General features: G+C 50.1%; 1 protein-coding gene across 1 annotated transcript; it reads right to left on the reverse strand.

Annotated features, from left to right (window-relative positions):
* Positions 1 to 734: 734 nt before the first annotated feature.
* Positions 735 to 19,182, reverse strand: bcl2l11 (BCL2 like 11). Its single transcript, XM_029251213.1, has 4 exons — positions 18,769 to 19,182; positions 16,720 to 17,036; positions 13,684 to 13,811; positions 735 to 3,555 (listed from the first exon to the last, which is right to left on the reverse strand). The coding sequence occupies exons 1-4, from the start codon at positions 18,777 to 18,779 to the stop codon at positions 3,439 to 3,441; spliced, it is 573 nt and encodes a 190-aa protein (XP_029107046.1). The 5' UTR covers positions 18,780 to 19,182; the 3' UTR covers positions 735 to 3,438.
* Positions 19,183 to 23,350: the final 4,168 nt, after the last annotated feature.

A 23,350-nucleotide genomic window follows, 5' to 3' on the forward strand; every position in this document is an offset into this window, starting at 1 on the left:
CAGCGGAATTCCGTAGTGCAAACGACTCTGGACGAACAACTCAGCTAAGCAATGAATTAATGCTGACGTGGAGGGAAATGGACTTGTTCCCAGAGTGGGCCAGCGAACTCCAAGATATGCAGTTGTTCTGTGAAAAACTGCTATGTTCTCACTTGAAATAATAGGTGATTCAGGAGGGCTAAGATTCCCAACGCCCCCCTCCATCCCCTTTGGCCAGAAGCCCTTGAGCATGAGACTCAGTTGTAAAACCCTCAGCAGTTGTGATGCATCAGTACCATGAGCATTCATAAACTGGTGTGCACATCTGTGACAGAGCTCTAAATGAGGGGAGAGCTGGTTGTGTAGTGGCGAGTGCTACTACCGTTAGACCCAAAGGTTGCAGGTTTGATCCCCACCTCTGGCTGTAATACCCTTGAACAAGGTGCTTACCCTAAATTGTGCCAGTAAAATTACCCACCTGTATAAATGGGTAAATAATTGTAAGCCTGTAATAATTGTGACCTTAACATTGTAAGTTGCCTTGGAGGAAAAACATCAGATAACTGTAAATGATTTGTGTGATTCAGAACTCCATGGGAACTTTAGATATGTCTGAATATAGAAATACTCATGGCATGTGTTTGTTTAAAAATAAATAAAAAAAACTCCCAATGAAGTTTGTCTTTTGGTTTTTATTTAGAGGAAAATTTAAAAAAAAAAAAAAAAAATCAATTGCAAGTATGTACAGCAATATTGCACAATTTCAATTTGGCAAAAAAATTCAGTGCAAAATTTAAAAAAAAAATAAAACAATGATAAAATAAAATAAAAGAATAAAAACATTTTGCTACAAATGTACTGGGTCCTGTAAAGTGGAATGAAATCAGTTTCTGCATGTGGTCAGTGCTATTGATCAGGTTGTAATAATGGTAGAGTAATTAGGACATGTGCAGAAAGTCACGGCCCTATGACCTGCTCTGGCGTAGCCGATCGCGCCGGATTGCGGAGGCATCCAGCAACGGACACCGCTGATGGAAAAGTCCCCCTTGATGATATTTGCCACCGCGACAGTGATGATCGCTTTGCTGCTCCAAAAAGGAAAATGTCAAACCATTCCAACGATAACAAATTCCACATTATTAAAACGGAAAGTGTTGATTTTGCTTAAAATTTCAATTTTCTGCCAGTATTACAAGAGGAGAGGCTCAGTGCGTCTAATCCCTGCGGTGATCTCTGGTTGACAGGCATCGCCGAGGTCAACGCTGCAACACGCAGCGATGAATTCAACACGCCTGCATATTCTCCAAGTCTGTCTATAACTTTCCGTGCAAGATATGCATCGCTAAGAACTTCCGGCCCCCAATTTACCCCGGGGCATTTATTCCGATGGTATAAACTCCGTTTAATGCAACTGTGAGCGGTGCGAATCTTTCCAGTCTAGTCTGACAGCAACACCGTGGGTGGTCCTCAACCATTGATACCATCCTAAAAATGCCATTGAAATTAATCTGCTGGCACAAACATGCACATAAGAGCTAATGCAAACGTTTGACCGCAAACCCTGATATACCGGCACAAAAAAAAAAAAAAAAAAAAACAAAAAAACGCATCTGAATGGAAACGAATGACTGAAAATTTGTAATTATAATTAAGTGACTGAGTGCCAGGTGACGTGGGAGTGGGTCACCGCCGAGTGTCGCACTCGAATGGAATGTCGTTCTCTGGGGGGGACCGGGCGGATACTCTTAATTCGCACGTCTGCCAAAAAGGACCGTGATCTTAAAAACTGCGCTCAGCTTATTGCCTCCCTCTCTCTCTCTCTCTCTCTCACACACACACACACACCCTGGCTTGTGTTGACAGAAACCATACCCTAGGCATAACATCTGGGCCGCAGTGTCGACGAATGAGCTTTTAACGGTCCGGCGTCCAAAAAAGGAGCTGACCGACTTAACTCGCTCCTCAATAATGACAATAAACAAGACCAGCTCCAGCGGTGACGTGTTCATCCGAAGGGGGCAAAACAGAACAACCGGGACGAGCGACACTTTAAAAATTCATCTCCTCGCAACGTTCCTCTCTGGCTCCTCTTAGTATTACCATTATTATTATTATTATTATTATTATTATTATTATTATTATTACTACTACTATTATTATTATTAATAACACAGAATAGTAACACTGGTAGAAAAAAGTCCCTGAACGATTTTCGAAGGAAGCACGTTGGCACGTGTGGATTTAAAGTGCCCGAAACTGGCGAGGCGTCGACGCGCCGAAGCGCGGACCCCAGGCCGGTGCGGCTCTGGCCCCCCGGCCCATGCGGTCCAGCGCGGGATCGGATGACCGCAGAAGGACCGCCAGCAGGGGGGAGCCGTTGGTACTGCACGCTCCGCTCTGGGGACGAACACTAGAGGTGTCGATACAAGGAGGTAGATGGAGAAGTTACGGGGGGTGGACCTACCGCGGCTCCTACGGCGCAACGCACCGCGTAACACGGTACGGCGCGACCGAGACCCGCGTGCCGACTCCCCCGCCGTCCTTCTCGCAACGGCTACAGTATGTCGGCGAAGGGAGGCTCCACGCCACACAGCGGTTTCCCCGGCAACGGGGGTCGACAGTCACGACTCGGTCGAGGTGTGGACACCGGTCTAGGATGGTGTCAATTTACAGCGGAAGATGGGGGGGGCGAAAGTACAGTGAGGATGGTGAGTCATTTTGAAATGAAAAATTAAGAGCAGAAGTGTAAACGTCTGGGGCGATCTGAGCGCTGGTTTGGCGTAAGTGGCTTGGGTTCGGAAAGGCGGGAGCGGCGCGGACCAAAGATCCAGGGCCAGGGACGACTGGGACATGAGTAATGGAGAACTGATCAATTACCACTTCAAATAAAACCTTAAAATCAAAACATAGAAAAAAACACATTACTTAGAGTACACTATTAAATACAAAAAAAGGGAAAATAAATAGATGGAAGAATGGCTGCAAAAAAGAGGGGAGAAAGAGAAATGAAATGGGTTTTGTTTTAAAAAAAAAAAAAAAAGGGGGGGGTTATTTACAGGAAATGCGGAGAGGGGGGAAGGCGGCGCCACGGGCACCCCGCGCGGGAGGTCCCGGGGACGAGGGTTCGGCCCGACGTCCGACGCGCTTCTCTTTGGTGGTTTCGCAGGCTCAGCTTTCCGAAGTGTCGCAGGAAACAGTCGTGAGGTGAGGAGGAAGCCGTCGGCGGGGCGCGGCGGAGCGCCGCCGGGGGGAAGGGACGCCGCGGCGTTCCCGAAAGGTTCGTCCAAAGCGGCCTCGTGCAGCCGGGTCCAGAGGCGAAGCGAAACACTTTCTGCGTTATCATCGTCAAAATTAAAAAAAGGAGAGCCTACATATGTACACGTTATCTACAGTGAAACCTTCCAGATGCTACACGTCTGCTGGGTTCGTTCCGGTGGGGGTGGGGTCACGCGCCGTCAATCATCTTCCCCTCAGGATCAATAGCAGCCGTTCCACCAGGGCGTTGATCCAGAGCACGAAGACGGGCTCGTTGCGCACCTCCTGGGCCGCGGCCCCGCCGTTCCAGCCCCCGGCTCTCTGCGGAACGCGACAGAACCGGGTCAATTACAGTCATTCGCCTCGCTTTTCTCCAAAGCAACTTACAGCGTTCAGAGTTATTTACTCATCTACGCTGCTGGGTAACTTCACTGGAGCAATTATGGTAAGTACGTTCATTTATAATGCATTCACATGTAATATTCACAGTAATTATTATGGGAATATTAGATATTAGTAGTTTTAGTAGAATCGTGATTATTTATAATTACAAACAATATTAATTATGAGTAATAATTACTAATTCATGGCCCCTTTTTCTTAATTACTAAGAAAAACAGCACAACAATAATGTGTTTGAACGACACGTGTTGCAGAACAAAAAGGCACCAAAAGCCGACCCCCCCTTTAAAGGTGCAGTGGGGGTGGGGGCTGATAACTGTGTTGGTGCGCTAGAGCTGGGGCAGGGGGCTTCGTGTAACCCAACAACCAACTGGCTGCTATAACACACACACACACTTTTTGAACCGCTTGTCCCATGCGGGGTTGTGGGGAGCCAGAGCCTAACCTGGCAACACAGGGCGTAAGGCTATGGGGGGAGGGGACGCACCAAGGATGGGATGCAAGTCCGTCATAAGGCACCCCAAGCAGGACTCGAACCCCAGACCTACTGGAGAGCAGGACCCGGTCCAACCCACTGCGCCACCGCGCCCCGCCATTATAACACATTTACATTTATTCCATTCTGATTCTTCTCTCCAAAGGGAGATTTACTCTGATTACACCGATTTACCCACTTACACACCTGAGTCAGTCATTTTCACAAGATCAATCCAGTACCTTCACCAAGGGTCCTACAGCAGGAAGTAGGATTTGAACCTGTGACCTCCAACTCAACAGGCAGCAACTCTGACCCCTATATACCACAGTACAGCTGACCGGTACGGTGGAGGAATGACACGGCCAGTAGGGTCGCTGGGGTCGTTAAGGTCGTTAAGGTCGTTAGGGTCATTTGGGGTCACGGCGACGCCCCAGTGCTACGCCCTGAACACGATGAGCCTTGGTGAGATTTCTCGGGCAGAAGGGGACATGGGGGGTGGACGAGGACAAGTTCCGACACAAGATCCGGCCGGCGCCCTGCAGGAGCGTTCGATTTTGAAACGTCCAAATCCCTCGGCGGTTCCATGCGTCAGCACCCCCGCGTGCAGTGCTGCTTCTGGCCCCCGAGATCTGCGGCGTTTCACCTCCCGTCCCATCATCTGCGGGGGGCGCGTCCTAATGACCTCCGGGCGCAAGGGACGGCGATTTACGGGCTCGCTTGTTAAACGAAGCTCCGGAACCCGGAACGCGCTCCCGTCGGTCACCCTGCTGCCTGATCTGCGGGCCCGAAAAAGCACGACGCGCTTAGAAAGGGACACGGTTAACCGACCCTGGGTCGGGTTCGAGATGCTGCCGGTGTTCGCGTCCAACTTTGGGCGACCCAAAAGAACTGACGAAAAAGCAACCGTAGGACAGACGATCCCGAAATGTGCGCGACCTTCTAAACAGCTTCACTCGCGGTCACCGTCACAGGTTCACACTTCGTACCTCGTTCACCTGAAGCGACACGAGGTGTGCGCGCGCGTGCGTCTCACCTCGTGAATCTGGCATTTCCTACTCTTTTGTGAGCTGTCAGAGGCACACGAGAGCAGGCGTGTGCGCGCACACACACGCGCAGATGTACAAAATGCAAGCTTTTAAAAAAAAAAAAAAAAACCGCAAACAACAAAAAAAACCCCATTAAAAACGAGGAAAATTCAACGAAACCGGAGATCGTTAACTTTATGTGTTCGGACGCCTGGTGGACGATGCCACGAAGCCTCGTGGCAATCAGGTGAGAGAAACCGCATTAATAATGGAGAAAACCTCCAAATGGGTCCAACGTGAGCGCTACACAGCCCGGGGCCCACCTGGCACTGAGCGCTCGCTCGCTCGCTCCCTTAATGACCGCAAATGGCGCACGACCGCTTCTCGGTTTGCGACAGGAAACCGCCCCCTCGCAGGAACTGCCGGCAGGAGCTCGGAGCGCGTCCTGCTGGCCGGGCACCTGGCCTCCACGCCTTTAACCGCTTCCCTTGCTGGCCGAGGGCCACCGGCTACACCCCTCTGCACGTGCTGGTCTATTGGACGTGTCCAAGGCAAGAGTTTCCTCGCTCGATCGATCGCTCCGGCGATCGATCAATCCATCTCAGGCTTGTCCACAAAGCTACTTACACTATTGCACCTGTTTACACTGCCGGGTAATTGTTTCTACCTACTCAGGGTAACTACTCTCCTCAAGGGTACAACAGCAGGAGCAGGGACTCCAACCCGACTGGATGGTGACGGCCCTTCACTGCTGTGCCACCCGCTGTCGTAAAAAGCCAAAAACCTAAAAAAAAAAAAAAAAAAAAGAAAAAAGAGAAAAAAAATACCGCAAACACTGTAAAAATACTGTAAAGCTGTTTACTGCGAAAGAAACTAATTACAAGCTCAACGCTCCAGATCGGTTGTGAAAACGTGGAGATCCTTCCGGTTCCGGTCCACTTGAGATGGACAGAAGAGCAGCCCCGGGCCACACTGACAGTTAACCACCTGCACGCACACGCACACACACAAAAAAGAGGGTGCTTGGCCAGGACATGTACCATGTGGTGACGAGTGCCAGTTTTTACCCTGTCAATTCAGGGTAAGTACCTTGATCAAGGGTACTACAGCAGAGGGTTGGATTAGAACCCGGGCTCTTCAGATTCAACGGGTTTGGCTCCACCCGCTCAGCTCCCCCCTTCGTGGATGTGAACCCTGATGGGGATGGGAGGGGGGCGGCGGCGCTACGGGGAGCAGCCATTGTTCCGACCTGTCCCCACGGTGAGAGACTAACAGCTGAGGAAGAGGGAAGAGGAAGCCGGGGGGTGGGGGGAGCTCGAACCTCCATCGTCGGAAGTCGGCATTGTTTCATTTTGGCCTTTCTACTCCAGGGGCCAGCAGGGGGCGTAGCAGTTAACGCCGGGGCTGTCGGGACCCGAAGGAGCCGGGTTCGAACCCCACCTCCTGCCGCACTCCCCTCGACGAAGACAATTACGCTGAATCAGGGCCCGGCTGAAATGACCGAAGCTACGAAAAGACGTAAATCACGGTAAGCGCTTCGGAACGCTGTACTGCTCTGGAGAAAAGCGGGAGACGAATCGTTCCTTCGGGCTCCGTGGACGGAGGGGTAACCGGACACGGTCCTGCGCGATAGGCGCTGTGCGGGCGAGAGCGTGCGCCTCGTCTCCACACGCTTTTTTGAATTCCAGCTGGTAAACATGGGGACGCGCTCATATTTAGATGTTTTTTTTTTTTTAATTCATTAACAGCGATGCCAGAAAACAGCAGCGGCCCGGCGGGCGATTGTGTATTCAATCTGAGGGAAACAGGTGTTGCGGAAATGGAGTTCAGCGCGAGTACATTAACCCCGACACACAGTAGGTGTGTGTGTGTGTGTGTGTGTGTGTGTACTGGTGTCAGGGTTAATGCACTTGTCTGCCAACAGTGTTACACTGGTTAGTTATTTATTCATTTATTCTCACACTTCTCCCCAGGCGCAGTTCCAGTGTGAGGCACTTACACTGATTTACCCATTTATACTGCCGGGAAATTTTTTTACTGCATCAGTTCATGGTAAGTACCTTGACCTTGGGGACTACAAAGAGGAGGTGCGATTCGAATCTGGTTCCTGCAAGTCCAAAAGGTGCTGACTCTAACCGCTACGCCCCCTGCTGCTTGCATAACCTTGGTGTTTTTTTTTGGGGGGGGGTCAGAGTGTGAGTTTATAGTACACTGCAACCCATCTGAACCATCTTATGAGTCCTCGGGACATTACAGTGGACCATCTCTGATGCCCCCCCATTCCCGGCTGCTACACGCTGTTCTGTATTTCATGTTGTGCCCAAATAGGATGAAATATGATGAGAGGCAAAAATAAAAGGGGCGCCGTCCCTTTAATTACACACAGTTTATTTCCGCCCACATTGCACAGACTTGTGCGGAAAAAGACTTAAAGCAACCAATATTGTAGCTGCAGAAATGCAACGCACACATCTTTGTTGAGCTGTGGGCGGAAACCAGAGCATGTGGAAGAAACCCACGTGGACACGGGACGGACATACAAACTGGACGCTGCGTCGGATTCGAACCCGCATCCGAGAGCGCCGCCCCGATCCTGTGAGGCACCGGTGCTACCCGCTGAGTAGCCGTGCCGCCCTGTCGAATTTTTCATTGCTGCACTTTTTCGTTATTTTCAGTCAAAATTTTAGCGCAGGGTATAAAGGGAGGGGTCTGCCGTTTGCGCGGAAACTACTGGAAAAAACGAACCCCCCAGTAACCCAAATTAAATGCAAAATGTCATATTTAATGCAGGAAAAGAAGCAGCCAAACAGAAAAAAAAAAAAAAAAAGTTCCCAGCGTTACAAAACGCAGGGTGACAAAGCAATTATTATAGCCTGCACATGTGTACCGCGGTACTGAGAGGGAAGAGGCGTGGCGTTACGACACAGCTCACGCGCTCCTGACTCCCGTCCCGCAAAAGTGTTTCGCAGCCGAATGACCCTCGCTTGACTCACACGTGCAGGGCGGAGCTTCGCGTAGAAGTTAGAGCCGCCACCGTGCACTTGAAGGACCCGGGTTTCAATCCCACATCCTGCTGCAGTACCCTTGACCAAAGTGCTCACCCTGAGTTACTACACTAAAAACCGGCCTGCTGTACGAAAGGGTAAATCAGGGTAAGCCGCTCTGGGCAAGAGTGTCAGATGAGTACGTCTGCTTCTCGTTGGCAGCTCATCCTGTACAACATTTCGCACCTGCAGACCCGCCCCCGCCCCCCAGAGTGCCTGTGCCCAGACTCCTCAGTCAACACGTCGTCAATGTCACCACTGCGTAATCGCAGCGCCTCCCGAAGGCCCGAAGGGATGCGATCCCAGGGGATGCCGGCGCTTCCACTCAACGATGGCCAATGATTCACAGCCTCTCCGGCTTTTTCCTCTTTCTCAGTGGGTAAAAGGAGCCAGGAAGTGTGTGTGTGTGTGTGTGAGAGAGTGAGATTGTTTACTACGGGGTGGAGCGACGCAGAATTCCCAAACCCAGTGACCCCAGGCGAGACGGAAGTGGGCGCTGATGGGCTGGCCCCGCCCCGCCCCCCTCCCCTCCCCTCCCCTCCCCTCCCCTCCCACAGGGGGCCCTGCTTCTGGCACCTCGGCCTCAGCTCTTCCGATTCTTTCAGTCACCCTTTGAAAACGTGCCTCTGAAAGTCGTCCCCGACACCACCACCCCCCCAGGGCCGCTTCCCTGCCAACCCCACGGCGCCCTCCTGCCGAAGGCCCCACCGTTCCTTCCGCTCGTTTTGCGAACAACCGGCCCCTATGAACATGACCGAACCCGGGTTCTAAAAACCCACCGTCCGGACCGGCGCCACGGGTTCCCATTATTCGGACCCACATCACACACGTCTCACTACTGATTGAACTGGTGATGCACCAGTACCCCCAGTTCTGAAAGAACACACAGCTAAAGCGCAACTTACACTCAGACGGATTACACTGATTTACAATTTATACACCTCAGTAATTTTATTGTCAAGTACCTTGATCAAAGGTACTACCGCAACAAATGGGATTCGAACCTGCAACCTTTCAGTACAGAGGCTGCACCTCCAAGCACTGCGGTACCTGTAGCCCCAAGAATAAACGCTTACACCCTATAATACCATAGGATACCATACAGCAATTACTCTCGCACAGCACAGCGCTGTCTCCGCATGACATGCAAGATATGTTGAATGTCTGTAAAGGTAATTTACTCATTCATTTTACTGGCATTTACACTGATTTACTCATTTATACAGCTGGGTAGTTTTCACGCTGAGGTACTACAGCAAGGATCCGAGGGCCGTGGCTCTAACCAGGACACCGTCTCCAAACCCCCAGCGATGAACAAACAAACGTAAACGGTCGATTTGCTTCATGACGACGCGCTGATGATGAAGGTCCCAGCTGGCGACAGAGGAGAGGAAAACAAAACCGCCACACTGGCCGAGACTAGAGACGCACGTCGTCATTTCTTGACCGCGAGGCCATTGGTACGTCCTAACAGGGGTCATTATTGTTAAAAAGGCCCGTGGGGGAAGGTCCAAGAACCGCTCGATGGCACCACCGCATTCTGACCGTCCAGCCCGAGACCGCAAGTCTGAGATCGGCGAGGCGTTCGTGTCCGTAGGAACGGCGCACACGATGACCGCAGCCTGGAGACCTACGCCGCTCCCGGCTGATGTTCGTGGGCTCACGTTCCGTCAAACGACTCGCACCTGCATTCGATCAACGACACATTGCTACGCGCGTCCAAAGGTGAGCCGTTATTTAGAGGACGACAAAGTAACGCCAGGCCACCGCATTTACTGCGTTTATTAATTTATTAGGATTTACTAATTATGGGAAACAGCTGGAAAACACAGTGCAGCACAGCTGTGACAAAGGATGTAAAAATTCTATTTTTAGTTATCGAGTTGATGCTTCTGACAAATTACCGCGTTACGTTTCTACACTAAGCTACTCGCAACGATTTACCCCTTTACATAGCCGGGTAACTTTTACTGTCATTTAAGGATAACTTGATCAAAAGTACAAGAGCAGGATATGGGATGTGAACCCAGGTCCTCTGGGTGCAAGGCAGCAGCTCTAACCACTGCTCCCCCTGCTGGCCAGAGAAGAGGAAAAAAGATCCAATCTGCAGATCCAAAGTGTAAATGATGTAAATGTAAGAAGGAAATGCCCACACTCTAAAAAGAGGAAGAAAACAAACATTGCAAGAAACTCCTCTTTCAAAAAAGAAAAGAAAAAAAAAATTTCTGGCTTTAATTCAGGCACAAGGTCAAAACAAACTGCTGTCGCAAACGCACACAACGGCGTCTGTGCCTTTTCAAGCTGGAAATGAAACAAGCTGTCCAGTCCAATAATGAGATGGCATAAGACGAAAGAAGCACATGTCGCATTATTGCAGTTATTATAATTAGCGGTACTCCTGCTGCTGGCAAACATTGCGCATTTGTAAGATTAATGTGCAGACGATGAGAGGGTCATGTGTCATACAATCGGAGTCACTTGGCCTTCAGCATCAGCTCCTCGCACCCGGGCACCGCGCTCTCATGTGAACCTGGTGACATGGAGCGCTTTGCAATTAGGTTCTGCTTTCTTTTCTTTTTTTTTTTTAAAATCTGGATCATTGTTTTCAGAGAACACGATGTGCTTTGCTCAGACAAGAGGAAATGAGAGATGACCATCAAATGATGTAATAAAATATACTGCCCCCCTCCCCAAACTACCTCATTATGACCTTGTCTTGAGTGGGGCTTCAGTCACAGCCTCACCTGTCCATCCTGCAGGACATGACAACACCTTAGTAAGAACTTTGAAGGACTACATACAGTACATGGCCTTCAGAAGGAACCCAACATATCTCAACTATGGTCTATCCTCATTTTTACTCTATGATACAAAACGCAGTAGGGTACATGACAACATCTTAGTACGGACCTTTGATGCAGTACCTGTGTGGTCTTCACAAGCAGCCCAAGATATCTCAGCTATGGTCAATCACCTCACCTCAAAAATCTCAAAGACCATAGGGCACATGGCAAAGTCTTAGTATGGACCTTCATGGAGCACCTGTGTGGTCTTCACAAGTAACTCAAAGTATCTCAACCATGGCCAATCCTTATCGTACCCCAACGGACCCAAAGACTGTGTAAAGTGCATAGCAACGTCTTAGTATGGACTTTCTAGGAGCACCTACATGGCCTTTGGAGGTAACTCATGACATCTTAACTTTGGCCAATCCTCATCCTATCCCAAAGATGCCAAAGACTGAACCTTGTCAAGCAGTTCCAACATGTCCTTCAACTTTTCTTTCTTCATTGGGTTTCTTCATTGACCCGTAAGACCTCAAGAAGCAGGTCAAGGGAGGTTAATAGTGTTTTCTGACCGTGCCACCACCATCTGAAAGACGTGCTTCAGAAGGAGACCTGTGTCATTGTTCCGGAAAAGCCTCGTGAAGAGAATGCAGACGGGGACCATGGAAACAAGATGACCGCCTCAGTCGCTAAAGGACGCTTGCCAGGCAGGAAGTGGATTTTGCCGGCTAAAGAAGGTCAGTGTGTTACACGACGGCCCGGATTCTCCACGCCAGGGAGGAAACGACGGGTCTCGCTGAGCAGCGGTCGCTCGCACGTGAAATAGGCCGACACACAGGAGACCCGATTCCATTTAAACGTGGGAGAAGTGGGTTAAACCGAGCAGTTCCCAGAGGGGCTCAGAAATAAGATGCGGGTTATCTGTGGAGTTAAGCTAAAGAAGGTCAAAACTGAGACGTTTTTGGGGCAGAGAGAGCCTCCCCCCAACCCTGCCGAGGGCTCGTGCCATGCGAGTAACTGGAGAAACCATCACGTGTCTTTTTTTTTTTTTTTTTTTTTTTTTTTTTTATTGGCTCCGCTCTCCGTCCGAGAGCTTCGCAACCGAGAGGCAACGGCGGATCGCATGCCGCTCCTATAATGACAATAACAGCTTTGGAGCAGATGTTAATAAATATTTTATAGCACATTGTTGTGTGCCATGCTCGAGAATTTGTTCAAAGCACTCGAGTAACCCTCCGCTAGGAAAAGGGTGGGCAGACGAGAAGAAGAAGCCGCCCTCAGAAAGGCCCGGCGCATCCGATCACAAAAGAACGAGGGCAAACAAAACGATCGCTTGTAAATGGGCTACGGTCGCACGCAAAACATCCCGGGTCGCAGGAAATGCCGAGAAGCTCATTTCGAGCGTTCGTCGGCCTCGTTAATCGTACTTTTCGTATTGAAGCCCAAAATATGCGCCGTGCCGAGAAGGGGATTCCGCAGCAAGGAAAGCACACGAAAAATAAGTGTCGACGCTTGCAGAATCCCCCTAACCTCCCCAAGAGAATGTTCTAGAAGGTTGCGCAAGGTCGCGGCGACGCCGAAACATGGAAGACGCTCCAGAATAAGCGCGGCCAAACAAGCGAAACATGACAGCGAGCCACGGAGAAGCGGGGCCGTCCTCCCGATGAGCGTTTCAGCTTCACGGCATCGGTACAATTCAGGTGACTAAAACAGACTTGATTCACTTTTAAAATAAATTCAGGCTCTGTTCCATTTTCAGCGGGTGACTCCTGGTATGGGATTCCACTGCGGCTCGTCGCTGCCGCTCATCGATTACGTAAAGCGACGCGTTTCTGCCATCGCCTGCCTTAGTCACGGCGCTGGTGCACTTAGCTGAGCGACTTACACCTGAACGTTACACGGCACACCTTAACCGCCACGCTCGCTCCAGCCCTCGTGCTTTACCTTGAAGAAACGAGGCGCGTACATATTTCCGCGCTGAGAGGTGATGCAACGCTGAGAAATTAAGGGACTGCAAACAAATATTGAGACAAAAATCATCCGTCGCTTCAACAATGCGCCGTTAAGAACTTCCGCGGAGGTGCAGCCGAGAACTTTTCTTTTGGTTTTCCGACGCACAAAGGAAATCCGCACAGAGTGTGACGACGATGAAGATGCAATGAGATCTTTGGAGAACAAAATGCCGAAAGTGGAATTGAGGCAACGCCAAGTAGAGCGTCGTTCAGACGCATCAGTTACTTTAAGTCAATCCCTTTTCCCTGCAGTTATTTACCCCTTTGTACAACTGGGTAATTTTACTGGAGCAATTTAGGGTAAGCGCCTTATTCCAGGCTACTATGGTCAGGGGTGGGATGTGAACCTTTGACCTTTGGGTCCAAGGGCAGCAGCTCTAACTACTACACTGCCAGCTGGCCCTTAACTTCACATGTATTTTTTCACCTTTTCTCAAACTGACTTACCGTATTAGGTTTGTACACTAAGCTACTTACAACGATTTACTCATTTAATACTACGGGGTAAACTTTACTCCATCGATTCATGGTAAGTTCCTTGATTGAAAGTACTATGGGGGGGAGCCCAGGACCTTGCGGTTGCAAGGCGATGAGACTCGAACCACTACTCCACCCGTTTACTCTCCGAAGGATTTCGAGGAGCTGCGGTTCGTTCGGTTAAACAGCCGACACGACAGCTGTCGCCACGGCAACAATACTCACCCCAATGTACAGGTTGTTCAACTCGTCGCCGATGCGCCGCAGTTCCTGCGCAACCAGCACCTCTGGCCGCATGTCCACCGGCATCGACAGCGACCGCGGTCTGAAGCGGTTAAGGGCCGGTTGCATTTCTGGAGGGAAACAAAGGACAGACCAGAAGCGCGTCAGTCACGCGTCACCTGGACAGACGGCGGCGTTTCGTCGCAACACGAGCGAGCGCCCGAAGATCTCAGCAGCTCCATTCGCAGGCTGAGGGACCACGGTTCTACGGGCAACGCGGAGCAGGACAGGTTCCTTATTCCACACTGATCGGTGCTACAAAATCTAACCCTTCTTCGGTCCCGTTCCACAGAACGAATGTGCTCCACACGGTTGGTTGGACCAAACCCTTGCACCGCAGAACCGGGACTGGAGCGTGACGGCAGTGCGCGTACCCTTCACATCCTAACCCTTCCAGGTTCCTCAGTCGACGTGCGTCTCTAGTGCAGAAATGCGATTGCAGCCCAAAGCGCCTCTGGTTTCTAGAAAGAGTCACAACGGTGTGCGGAGCCTAGAAACTCTTGAGGTTAGCGACTAATGCTATCCGTGCTAGCCTGAGCGACGCGCTAACGCGCACCCTTCTCGTCTCCAGCTATGAGTCATGTGAGAAACTGATTTTACTGTTTTGTTTTTTTTTTCTGCTTCTCTCGTCTCCATTCCATGATATTGAGCTTTCGTATAATCTGCCGCGACACTTTCCATGCTGCGGGACCTCTTCCGGACACCGCGGCGCACGATAGCGGCGGGGCCCGCAGCGCTCCGGGACGGTAATGCGGTGACGGGGCGGCCGATGTTAAAACTGGGCACGGGACACACAAACACACTCTAACACACACACACATTGCACCACGATGGCAAAACACACTTTGTACTACACATGGGTCTATGCCACCACTAAGAGTGAGAAAGAAATTCACACTAATTTTTTCAGACAATCGAAGACCTGTAGCAAGCCTGCGGAAAATAAAACATTAACGTTATTCTTAATAATAATAATTCTATGACCATTATTATTATTATAATACTTTCTCATTAGTAAAAATTTCTATTCATTCCTTAACCTGACTCCTTTCTCCAAGGTGGTGTACAACGTTAGGTTTCTACCACAAGCTGCTTACGACAGTTGACCCAGTTACACAGCAGGGTAATTTTTACCGCATCAGTTCAGGTTAAGTACTCTGATCGAGTGTATCAAAGAGAGGGAAGGATTTAAACTTGGGTGTGTTGACCAAGGGCTGACAGCTGTAACCACTATGCCCCTGCTGCATTTTCTAGGCACACCTTTAGGACTTACAGTGCGGCTGCCTGTAGAAATAACACCACCAACAGTCGTCTGTTTATGTTATAGATATACAATTTTGGCACATGGATTCTCAGATTCCCAGTTTCTCGAATAAATTTTAAAAAAAGCCTCACTTTTAACATTTAACATTGGGGGAAATTTGAATATTCATGAACGTGTTCATTGAATATTCATGACGGAGCAACAGACAGGTGACTGTGGACTCCCACCCGAGGCACTGCCTCACCAAGGCGACAGCCAGGCTTTTGGTGCGACGAACGGACACGTTTGCCCCGCACCCCGGGTCCGGCAAACCCTGGGGAGTATACCTCTGTCCTCCTCCACATCCCCAAAGCCTCGGAGGTGCGTGTCTAGGTGTAGCGCAACAGGTTTATCAGCGCTGCTCATCAGGCAGCCAATGGAGAGGAGGCTCTCGCCCGGTACCTCTGGCTCCCGCATACAAAAGAAACCCATCTTTATTTTGACTGCGGCGTGCGCTTCCACGCCATGAATCACTCTGCGTGACCTTTGCAGCGGCGAGCGCAAATAAAAGGAAACGTGAAGATCAGCAGGCTCCATCACATCTATTATGCGGGGAAGCGCCAAACATCCGGCAGCGTGGCACTGGGCACGTCCTCTGGGGCAGATCGCCGTGGCCAAAGCACGCGCGTCCTCGCCCCATTTTGGGGAGGGGGGGGGGGGGGGGCATGTGGTCGGGGTCTGCACATTAATGAAGCAGCAGCCATGCATCTCCACCTAAGAAAGGCGCAAGGAAGGAGAACAGGTGCCAGGTGGGACCAGGTAGAGCATCACAGCTCAATGTGCCATAATGATAATTAAATGGCAATAGTTCTCCCATCACAAATCTCTCTGAGCGCTTTATGTGGACAGCGAAAGCTGATCGCTGTTTGTTTATTTATTTATTTTATTAAAAATCTTTTCATAAACGTTTGTCTGCAGGCAGCTTTTTGTTTGGAACTGTGCGTGTGACGCCCCCCATGGCATCAGACGAGCTCCATCCAGGACCCTGGGTCGCTGGTGCTTCACACACTCTCACACACTCACACACACTCAGCGGAGCAGAACGAGGTGGGGTGCACTTCCTCGGAGCGCGCCACCGCGCCGCGAGAGAAACGCTGCGGCGCGCACGCGCCCACGACCCGGCGAGCAACCATACACACACCAAAAAAAAAGAAGAAGAAAAAAGTAAATAAATAGAAAAAATAAAAATAAATGCATAAATCGCAACATCGAGAAAATGACGAATGCGAATGCGAAGCATGCGTCCTGTTCAAATAAATGTTCAAGGAACAAACTGAAAACAAAACATAAACAAACAAACGCGGCACGCGGACGAGTGACGCAGGCGCCGGTTAAAAATAGAAAGGAGCAGTAAGCAAAGGGCGCGAGCGGGAACCCGGCAAAACAAAAACGGCACGGAGCGGAGGACGGGGTCCGGGAGGGAGGCGGCACTGGGGGGTCTCCGCGCGCACAAACCGCAACAAGAAGCGCGCACTTTTTCCGGGACCGCGATCCACAGGTCAGGCACGTGTGTTTACGCGTGTGCGCGCGACTCCGCGTGTCGGGCAGCGCCGCGTTAGCGCACGCAGCGGACTACGGCACGCCGGGCATCACGTTCCCACACACTTCGGTACAGCGGCACACCCGCAGCGCCATGCACAACAGCGCGCGCGACCGGACCGCAGCGGAGCTCTTACCATCATCCGGCAGGGCGTCGTGCGCGCGGGATATGCGCTCCTGCGCGTGGGCAATGGCTTGGCTAGACGGACTGGGAGTCTGGGTCGCCTTGTTATCAGTCATGAGTGGAGAGCTGGGCAGGGAATCGTAGTCGAGAGAGTGATATCCGCTGGAAGACGTGGACAGCGCGCTAAATCGCGGCGCGCGGGCCTGCGCGCCCGCGCGGCTATCTGACGGCACGACCACGGCGCGCGCCTGGTCCCCCCGGCCGGGCTGCGCCTCTCTGCCTTCGCCGCTCTCACTTAGGGTGGTCGGGCCATTGGCTCGAGTTTGTCCTCTGCGGAACAGATAAAGCAGGGATCGTTAATGCTCTTTAATTCATCCCATGCAGCATGTTTTTTTTTTTTTTTTCCTTCCCCCCCCTTCCTGCCAAAATGTGTCACTGAACTTTTGTTTATCATGCGGAGTCTACATGTGCGGAGTGAGTAAAGTGAGCAGCCACGCGCTGCCGGGTCGAAATCGGCCCCCAAAGGCGCAGCTTTTGTGTGCGCGGTGTCCTCCTGTTGGACCGCCGCGCCCCCCGATCCTTGCTCCCCCCCACCCCACTCCACTCCACTCCACTCCACCTCGCTTCCATTGTCCGCCGCGAACTGCTGACTGCAGCACTTTCTGCGCGCGAACAAAGGCGCTGGCGCGGGGTGCGAGTCGTAGTAAGTGCGTCACACGCCAAGTCCACCTGAACGCGCGCGCCGCAGCGCGCCTCTGCCCAAAGGGTTAACACTCGCGCGCACTGACACCATCTGCACCGATGAGCAATCGCACAACGCGAAACCATTCCGATCATGGCTCTAAAAATAAATACCTGTCAGTTTTTTCCCCAAATATTTCTGTGCAAGTTATGAAAACTGGGGGGGGAGGGGGGAGGGGTAATAACACCGCTCATTGTTTTGCCTTTTTCTCGGCATTGTTTATTAAATCGAGCCCGTTACCTGCTGTATTTATACTTACTCTTTCAAATCAAGCGCAGTTCTGACTCTCCATTAAAATCAACGTCCTGTCATTGGACGCCCTGCCAAATATTGATTATGGTGTGTCAGAAAGTCCTCGCGACCGTCGCCCCCTCGCTGCCCACATGTCGGCCCGGCTGAGTGCGTTATGAAAAAAAAAAAGAAAAAAAAAAAAAAAAAAACTTCATGTGTTCCTGAAACTTCAGAGGCGACGGGGACGCGCTCCGGGCTCGGTGGGCTGGATCTGCGCGCCTCTGATTGGCACTTCGTTCGCCAAATGAAACTCGTCCAAAAAAAAAATCCTTCGGACCAGTGTTCACTCAGCTCTGCGATGCCCCCTACAGGCCACAACTGGACTGGCGCCTCCGCCGAGAAAATTACATTACAGAGCCGTCAGAAACGGCACCCTGTCCTGTACACAAACACACTAGAAACGGCTCACGTGTGGCTACCCGGATTTTACTGCATTTCACTGCGTTTTTTTTTTTTTTTTTGCAGTCTGTCACACACGAAAAAAAAAAGTTTTCCGCCGGACAGAAAAAGTTAAATAACCGCACGCTCACAGTAATTTCACAAAGCCATTTTTTTATATTGTTACTAAGGATGAAGTAGTAGAGGTTTCTGGAGGGGGATCTGAGAAACTTTTCCGCGCTTTGCGGCAATAACGCGAATAAACAGCTGCGGCCCGTTATACTTTAATAGAGAACGGCAGTCAGGACTGTAATAAAAAAAAAAAAAACTTGCTAAAAATCCAGACTTGAACTGCATTAAAAGGCCAAAAATACGAACACGGCAAAGCTCATAACAACAAGCGAAGCGCATGCGGCATGGTTTTGCATTTATAATAAAATCGGGGGAATTAAGAAATAAAAATGGAAAAAAAAAAAAACTCGCGCTCGCATGTGGGTGCAACTCCGCTTTTTGAGTCACCGCTATGTGCCCGATGTCTGCATACTATATCGTTATTACATCACATAATGCTGAGCGATTACATTTGCCGTAATCTCGTGCGTGGCGGCGGTGCGCTTCCCTGCGCTATGATGACAGTGCGCGTGCTCTTACCGTTGGGACATATCCGAAGATGATCCTTATATTTCAGGGGGACTCATCCGTTTCAGAAATGACAGAATAATAAAAGAAAAAGAGTTGATGCAAATGCCAGGCTGCGCCGCTGTCTTACAAACACCCCCGGCTGCGCACTGAAACCGTGTGGGTGTTCTCGAAAACCCGCGATTCTCCTCTTCAGCTGGAGCCCGAGTAAAAAAAAGCGCGCAAGCCAGGAGCCGTCTGTGCGCGGCGCGGCACGGCGCGGCGCAGCGCAGCGCAGCGCGAGTAATCCCAACACGCGCACGCGGCGTCCTCGCACACAGAACCTCTCGCGCAGTCCGAGCGTCTTCACAAGTGTGAGCGCGCGAGCGGCCGACTGCAGCGTATAGCTGCGCACCACCTCCCGCGCGCCCTCCCCCGCTTATGGCCCTCCCACCGCGCCTCCCCTGCGCGCCGGCCACGTGACCGTCGTCGCGCCGCGCGCGGCCGACGGAGGAGTGAACCGAGCTGCGCGATCCGCGTTATTTAATCGATACGCGAAGTTACCGCCGCCGCGGAGCGCGCGCCTGCTGCAGTACTCCTGATCGAGGCATTTACCCTAAATTACTCCAGTAAAATACCCCGTTGTTCGCGTGCGTCTATCGCTATGCGTCACTTTGGGTGAAGTGCCAGACAAACAGCCTTTTATTATTATTAGTTGTTTTTTTTTCACCAACAATAAAAAAGCGAACGACTGTATGAGTGTATTACGTTCATTCAGTGATGTCACACTTTGTCCGGCGTTGCCGGGTTCAAAGTATATTTAATAAAAGAAAAACAAAGTTTACTATATAATTAATGTCTCTCAAGTTGTAGCAATGATGAAATGCTGAGTTTTTGTCTCTCAAGAAAACACAAAAATAGAAGTTACATGATCGATTGAATTTCCCTATAATGGATTCATTATTTATATGTATAAATAATAACGGATTAGTCCATCATAAATCCGTTTAATGTAGGATAGCCCTCAGGGTGTTAATCCGTCTCAGGGTCACTAAAGTCTCAGTTATGAAGTCGTTTTCACTTTGAAACTTATTTCTCAGAATTTGATAGATAGATGAACAGATAACGTTTTGAGTGGAAGGTGTTGCGTTTGCGACGCTGAAAGTGCGGAGGGCCTGCTGCTGAAAAAGAGCAGAACACAATTCAATAAACACCTCATATTTGCATATTTCCCCTGGGGAAATATTATATGGGTCCTGAAAATTCCGAATTATTCTCAAGATCCTTCCTTTGGACATTCTGAGTCTGCCTTCCGTGTCATTTTATTATTCTCTGATATTTTACTAAAAACACGCCTGTCCAGAACAACACATTTCCTTTTAGATCATAGTTGTGAATTCGGATTATCATCGCTGGCCTTTTAATGTGATTGAGATGAAAGATCTCTTGCAGACATGAATCAATGGAGCCTCCAGGCTGCAGCACTTTGTCTTGCAGATAATGAGAAAGAGTAGGTGTTCGAAACCTGGAGGTGTCACACTCCTGTTGGGGTAAACAACGGCTGCACTCTCTCACTCCTGTCTCTGCCCATCATCTGTGATACGCCCAGGTCCCAAACATGAGGTCAACAGAGTCATACATACCATGCGAAATTACTATTCACGTGTGATGAGCATCTCAGTCACTGAGAAGCAAAGCAAAATGTGACCTTTCTGAGATAAAAAAAAGACCAAAGGTAATAAAATTATTGAATTATTAATAGTGGCAAAAGCTCTGAACAACCATTGATGACAAGCAGAGGTTTCACACGTATTTGTGTATTTTTTTTTTTTAATGTCGAGGTCTAAAGGAGCTTGTGCAATATTTTACTCGGCGAGAGTTGACTCAGCCGACATCTCATTTGGAGCCAGTCGAAAACCACATTAGAAAAACTGTATTAGTTGTTAAATTTCTGACTGCATTCATATCACCTTCTTGCAAAATCTAAAATCAGTTGCATCATATCTCCAGATATTAGTGTCTGCCAAACGCTTTGATAGGAGTTTAAATTTTGCAGTCTTCTCGTTTTTACCCGGTACACTGTCCTGTCTTGTTTTCATAAACAGGGTGCATGATTTCTGAAAAAAAAATGGAGTCCATGCTGAGGACGCGGCGCTGGAGAAAGTGGCACATGTTAATGAAATTGTCGCAACTTGCGGGTGTTAACTTTACAAAAGCATGGGTGAGACCACGCTTTAAAGTGCTGACTTTACGCTCAAGAGTTGGTGAAAGCTGTGTGTGACATGGAGTGTGAGATGCGTGAGAAGTGCCAGGTTGAGGAACAGTGTGTGTGTGTGTGTAGGTAGGTGCTCTCTGAATTCCACCACTTGCCTGTGAGCCTTTGCTCGAAGATTCAAGGCACCGTAATCCACCTGAGAAAGACCAATTTGACATGTGTCCCGAAGCTCTTAAAAGTGTGACGGTGGAGGAAACTCAGTACCTCTTTCTTCTCGTGGGGGTTTATTTGGTTTATTTGCTGTCATGTGTCATGTTCTGAAACCTCCTCCTACAAAAGCAGTTGAAGTTACACTCGACTCCCACAGACATCGACATATTTGGTAAATGTGCCTCGGCCTCATCAGATTTGACATTTTCACCTTTGTCTTGGGCAGTCTGCACGTACTAGCTGTTAAATGATTTTACACCTCGTAAGATTTGCCCAATAAAGTCATATTTAGAAATATGCCCATTTGGCTTTGAACCCTCACCGTTGTCTTCTTCAACGTGGACTTTCACGGGAGCGTTTGACAGCACACGTTGAGTCAATGAGGAGATTGACTCCTCATTTGCTTGGCAGATGTCCTCAACCAGGGACGATTTACATACCGCAGCTTCACCTCTTGTCACGGCTCAGGATTTTGAACATTGCGGGTTAAAGACTTCTCCAAAGGGAGCAGGAGCTTGAGAGCGCAACCTGCAACGTGGTGGTTCCAGGTCTAGGTTCTACGTGGAACGGATGAAAAAACGCAATGTCCTCTTGCATCTCACCCAACGTTTGCTGCCGTGTGCTTGGAGGTTCTGCCTGGGACGAGAACAAACCAACAAAGAGCTACAGTCTCGCTTTCTCAGTGCTTTGGATGTTCAGGTCCTGGACTGAAAGCTCGTGATTTTAAACATCCCGCATCTCAATTCAGGGCATCCGTTGGAATGATGGTTACAGCTGTTAGTCTCAGCACAACGAGCTGAATGCCAGTCAGTTATGATATAGGTCAGGATGTACCAGGAATCAGATATGGTGGTTCTCGAAATCTCAAAGCAAACAGCAAGACTTCCCCCAACAAACTGTGATATGTACAGTTTTTTTTTTTCTCGCTGGTTAACTCAAAACAAGTTACCTGTGTAGGGGAAGCCGAGCATCGGTGCTTGAGGGATAACAGACGGCATTGTGTGTGTTCATGTGGCAAAGACGCTCAAAGCTGGCTTAATGTCTCTGACGTTAATCAAGACCACAACTTCCTTCAGCGTTTCAGACCAAAAAAAGTGGGGGGGCGGGGGTGGGGGGGGGTAGTGACAGGAAGCTCCAAAAGGGTTAAACATGTTACCACAAAAAGACAATATGAGCAATAAATGAAGCCAGATGTGTCGTCTTTACTGGCCGGAGCTCTTGGTTTGGCTGTTCCACCTTCTAGCTTCCCAGCACTTGGTAGCGAACCCTGAACCATCTGCTTCCAGACCGATGAAGCTCTTACTTGTTTCTCCTCCAACTCCCACACCCCCAGCCCGAGACGCAGCAGCTTCTCAGTTGCTTCCGGAGTCTTTCCTTCTTCTAATTCCCGAGTCAGGGCTGTCCTTCAGGATGAGGGTGTCCACTAGCTGGGTGACACCAGCCTGCAGTGAGCGTGACCGGCCGGGCCATGTCGGGTTCAGGAGCGACCAAGCGGGGAGCATTGGTGGGTGGATTTCTTCCTTTTGTCCCTTCTTTTGTTCCTCCTTCCCATGATCCTTAAATAGTAACCCAACAATTAAAACTATGGCGTTTTCCGTAATGACCGACAGCTATTAGACTTTTGCGACCTCTCAGAATCAAAGGTCACGAACCAACACAACTTGAGGCAAATTTTAACACGAAAGCTTCCAAGAACCGAGTATGAAGCGAAAGCTCTTGACAATGTACCTGAAATGAACCCATCCATTCTTAAAAGCAGTCTCGGGGGGGTAGGGGGCGGGGATCGCTCGATAAAATTACCCAGCTGTGTAAATGGGTAAATAACTGTATTTACCTTGACGTTGTAAGTAATGGGAGCCGGGGGGGAGGATTGTCTTCTCGCAGGTTCCGAAGTCAGCGTGATCCTCCTGGTCGCCTCCAAATGGCACGGCTTCGGCGATGTGCAAGACGCAGCGTATGGACTGAGGTCAGAGCGTCGTGGACCAGGGTGCCACGGAGAGGTGGTTGTTCTGGGGCTCAGTTTTACCCCCGATGGGGCTCTGAGGTGGGCCTGCATACCGTGGCGGAACCCCCTAATCGACTGGTGTACGGGGCTCGTAAGAGGTGCCTCGGAAGGTGATGAAACTGGTCGACATCCAGTCCGACTCCCCCCCCCCGACCCCCCACCCGGCGGAGATGACGTAAACCTGA

Source organism: Scleropages formosus, chromosome 4, assembly GCF_900964775.1.
Source record: "Scleropages formosus chromosome 4, fSclFor1.1, whole genome shotgun sequence".
In the NCBI taxonomy this organism is placed as follows: domain Eukaryota; kingdom Metazoa; phylum Chordata; class Actinopteri; order Osteoglossiformes; family Osteoglossidae; genus Scleropages; species Scleropages formosus.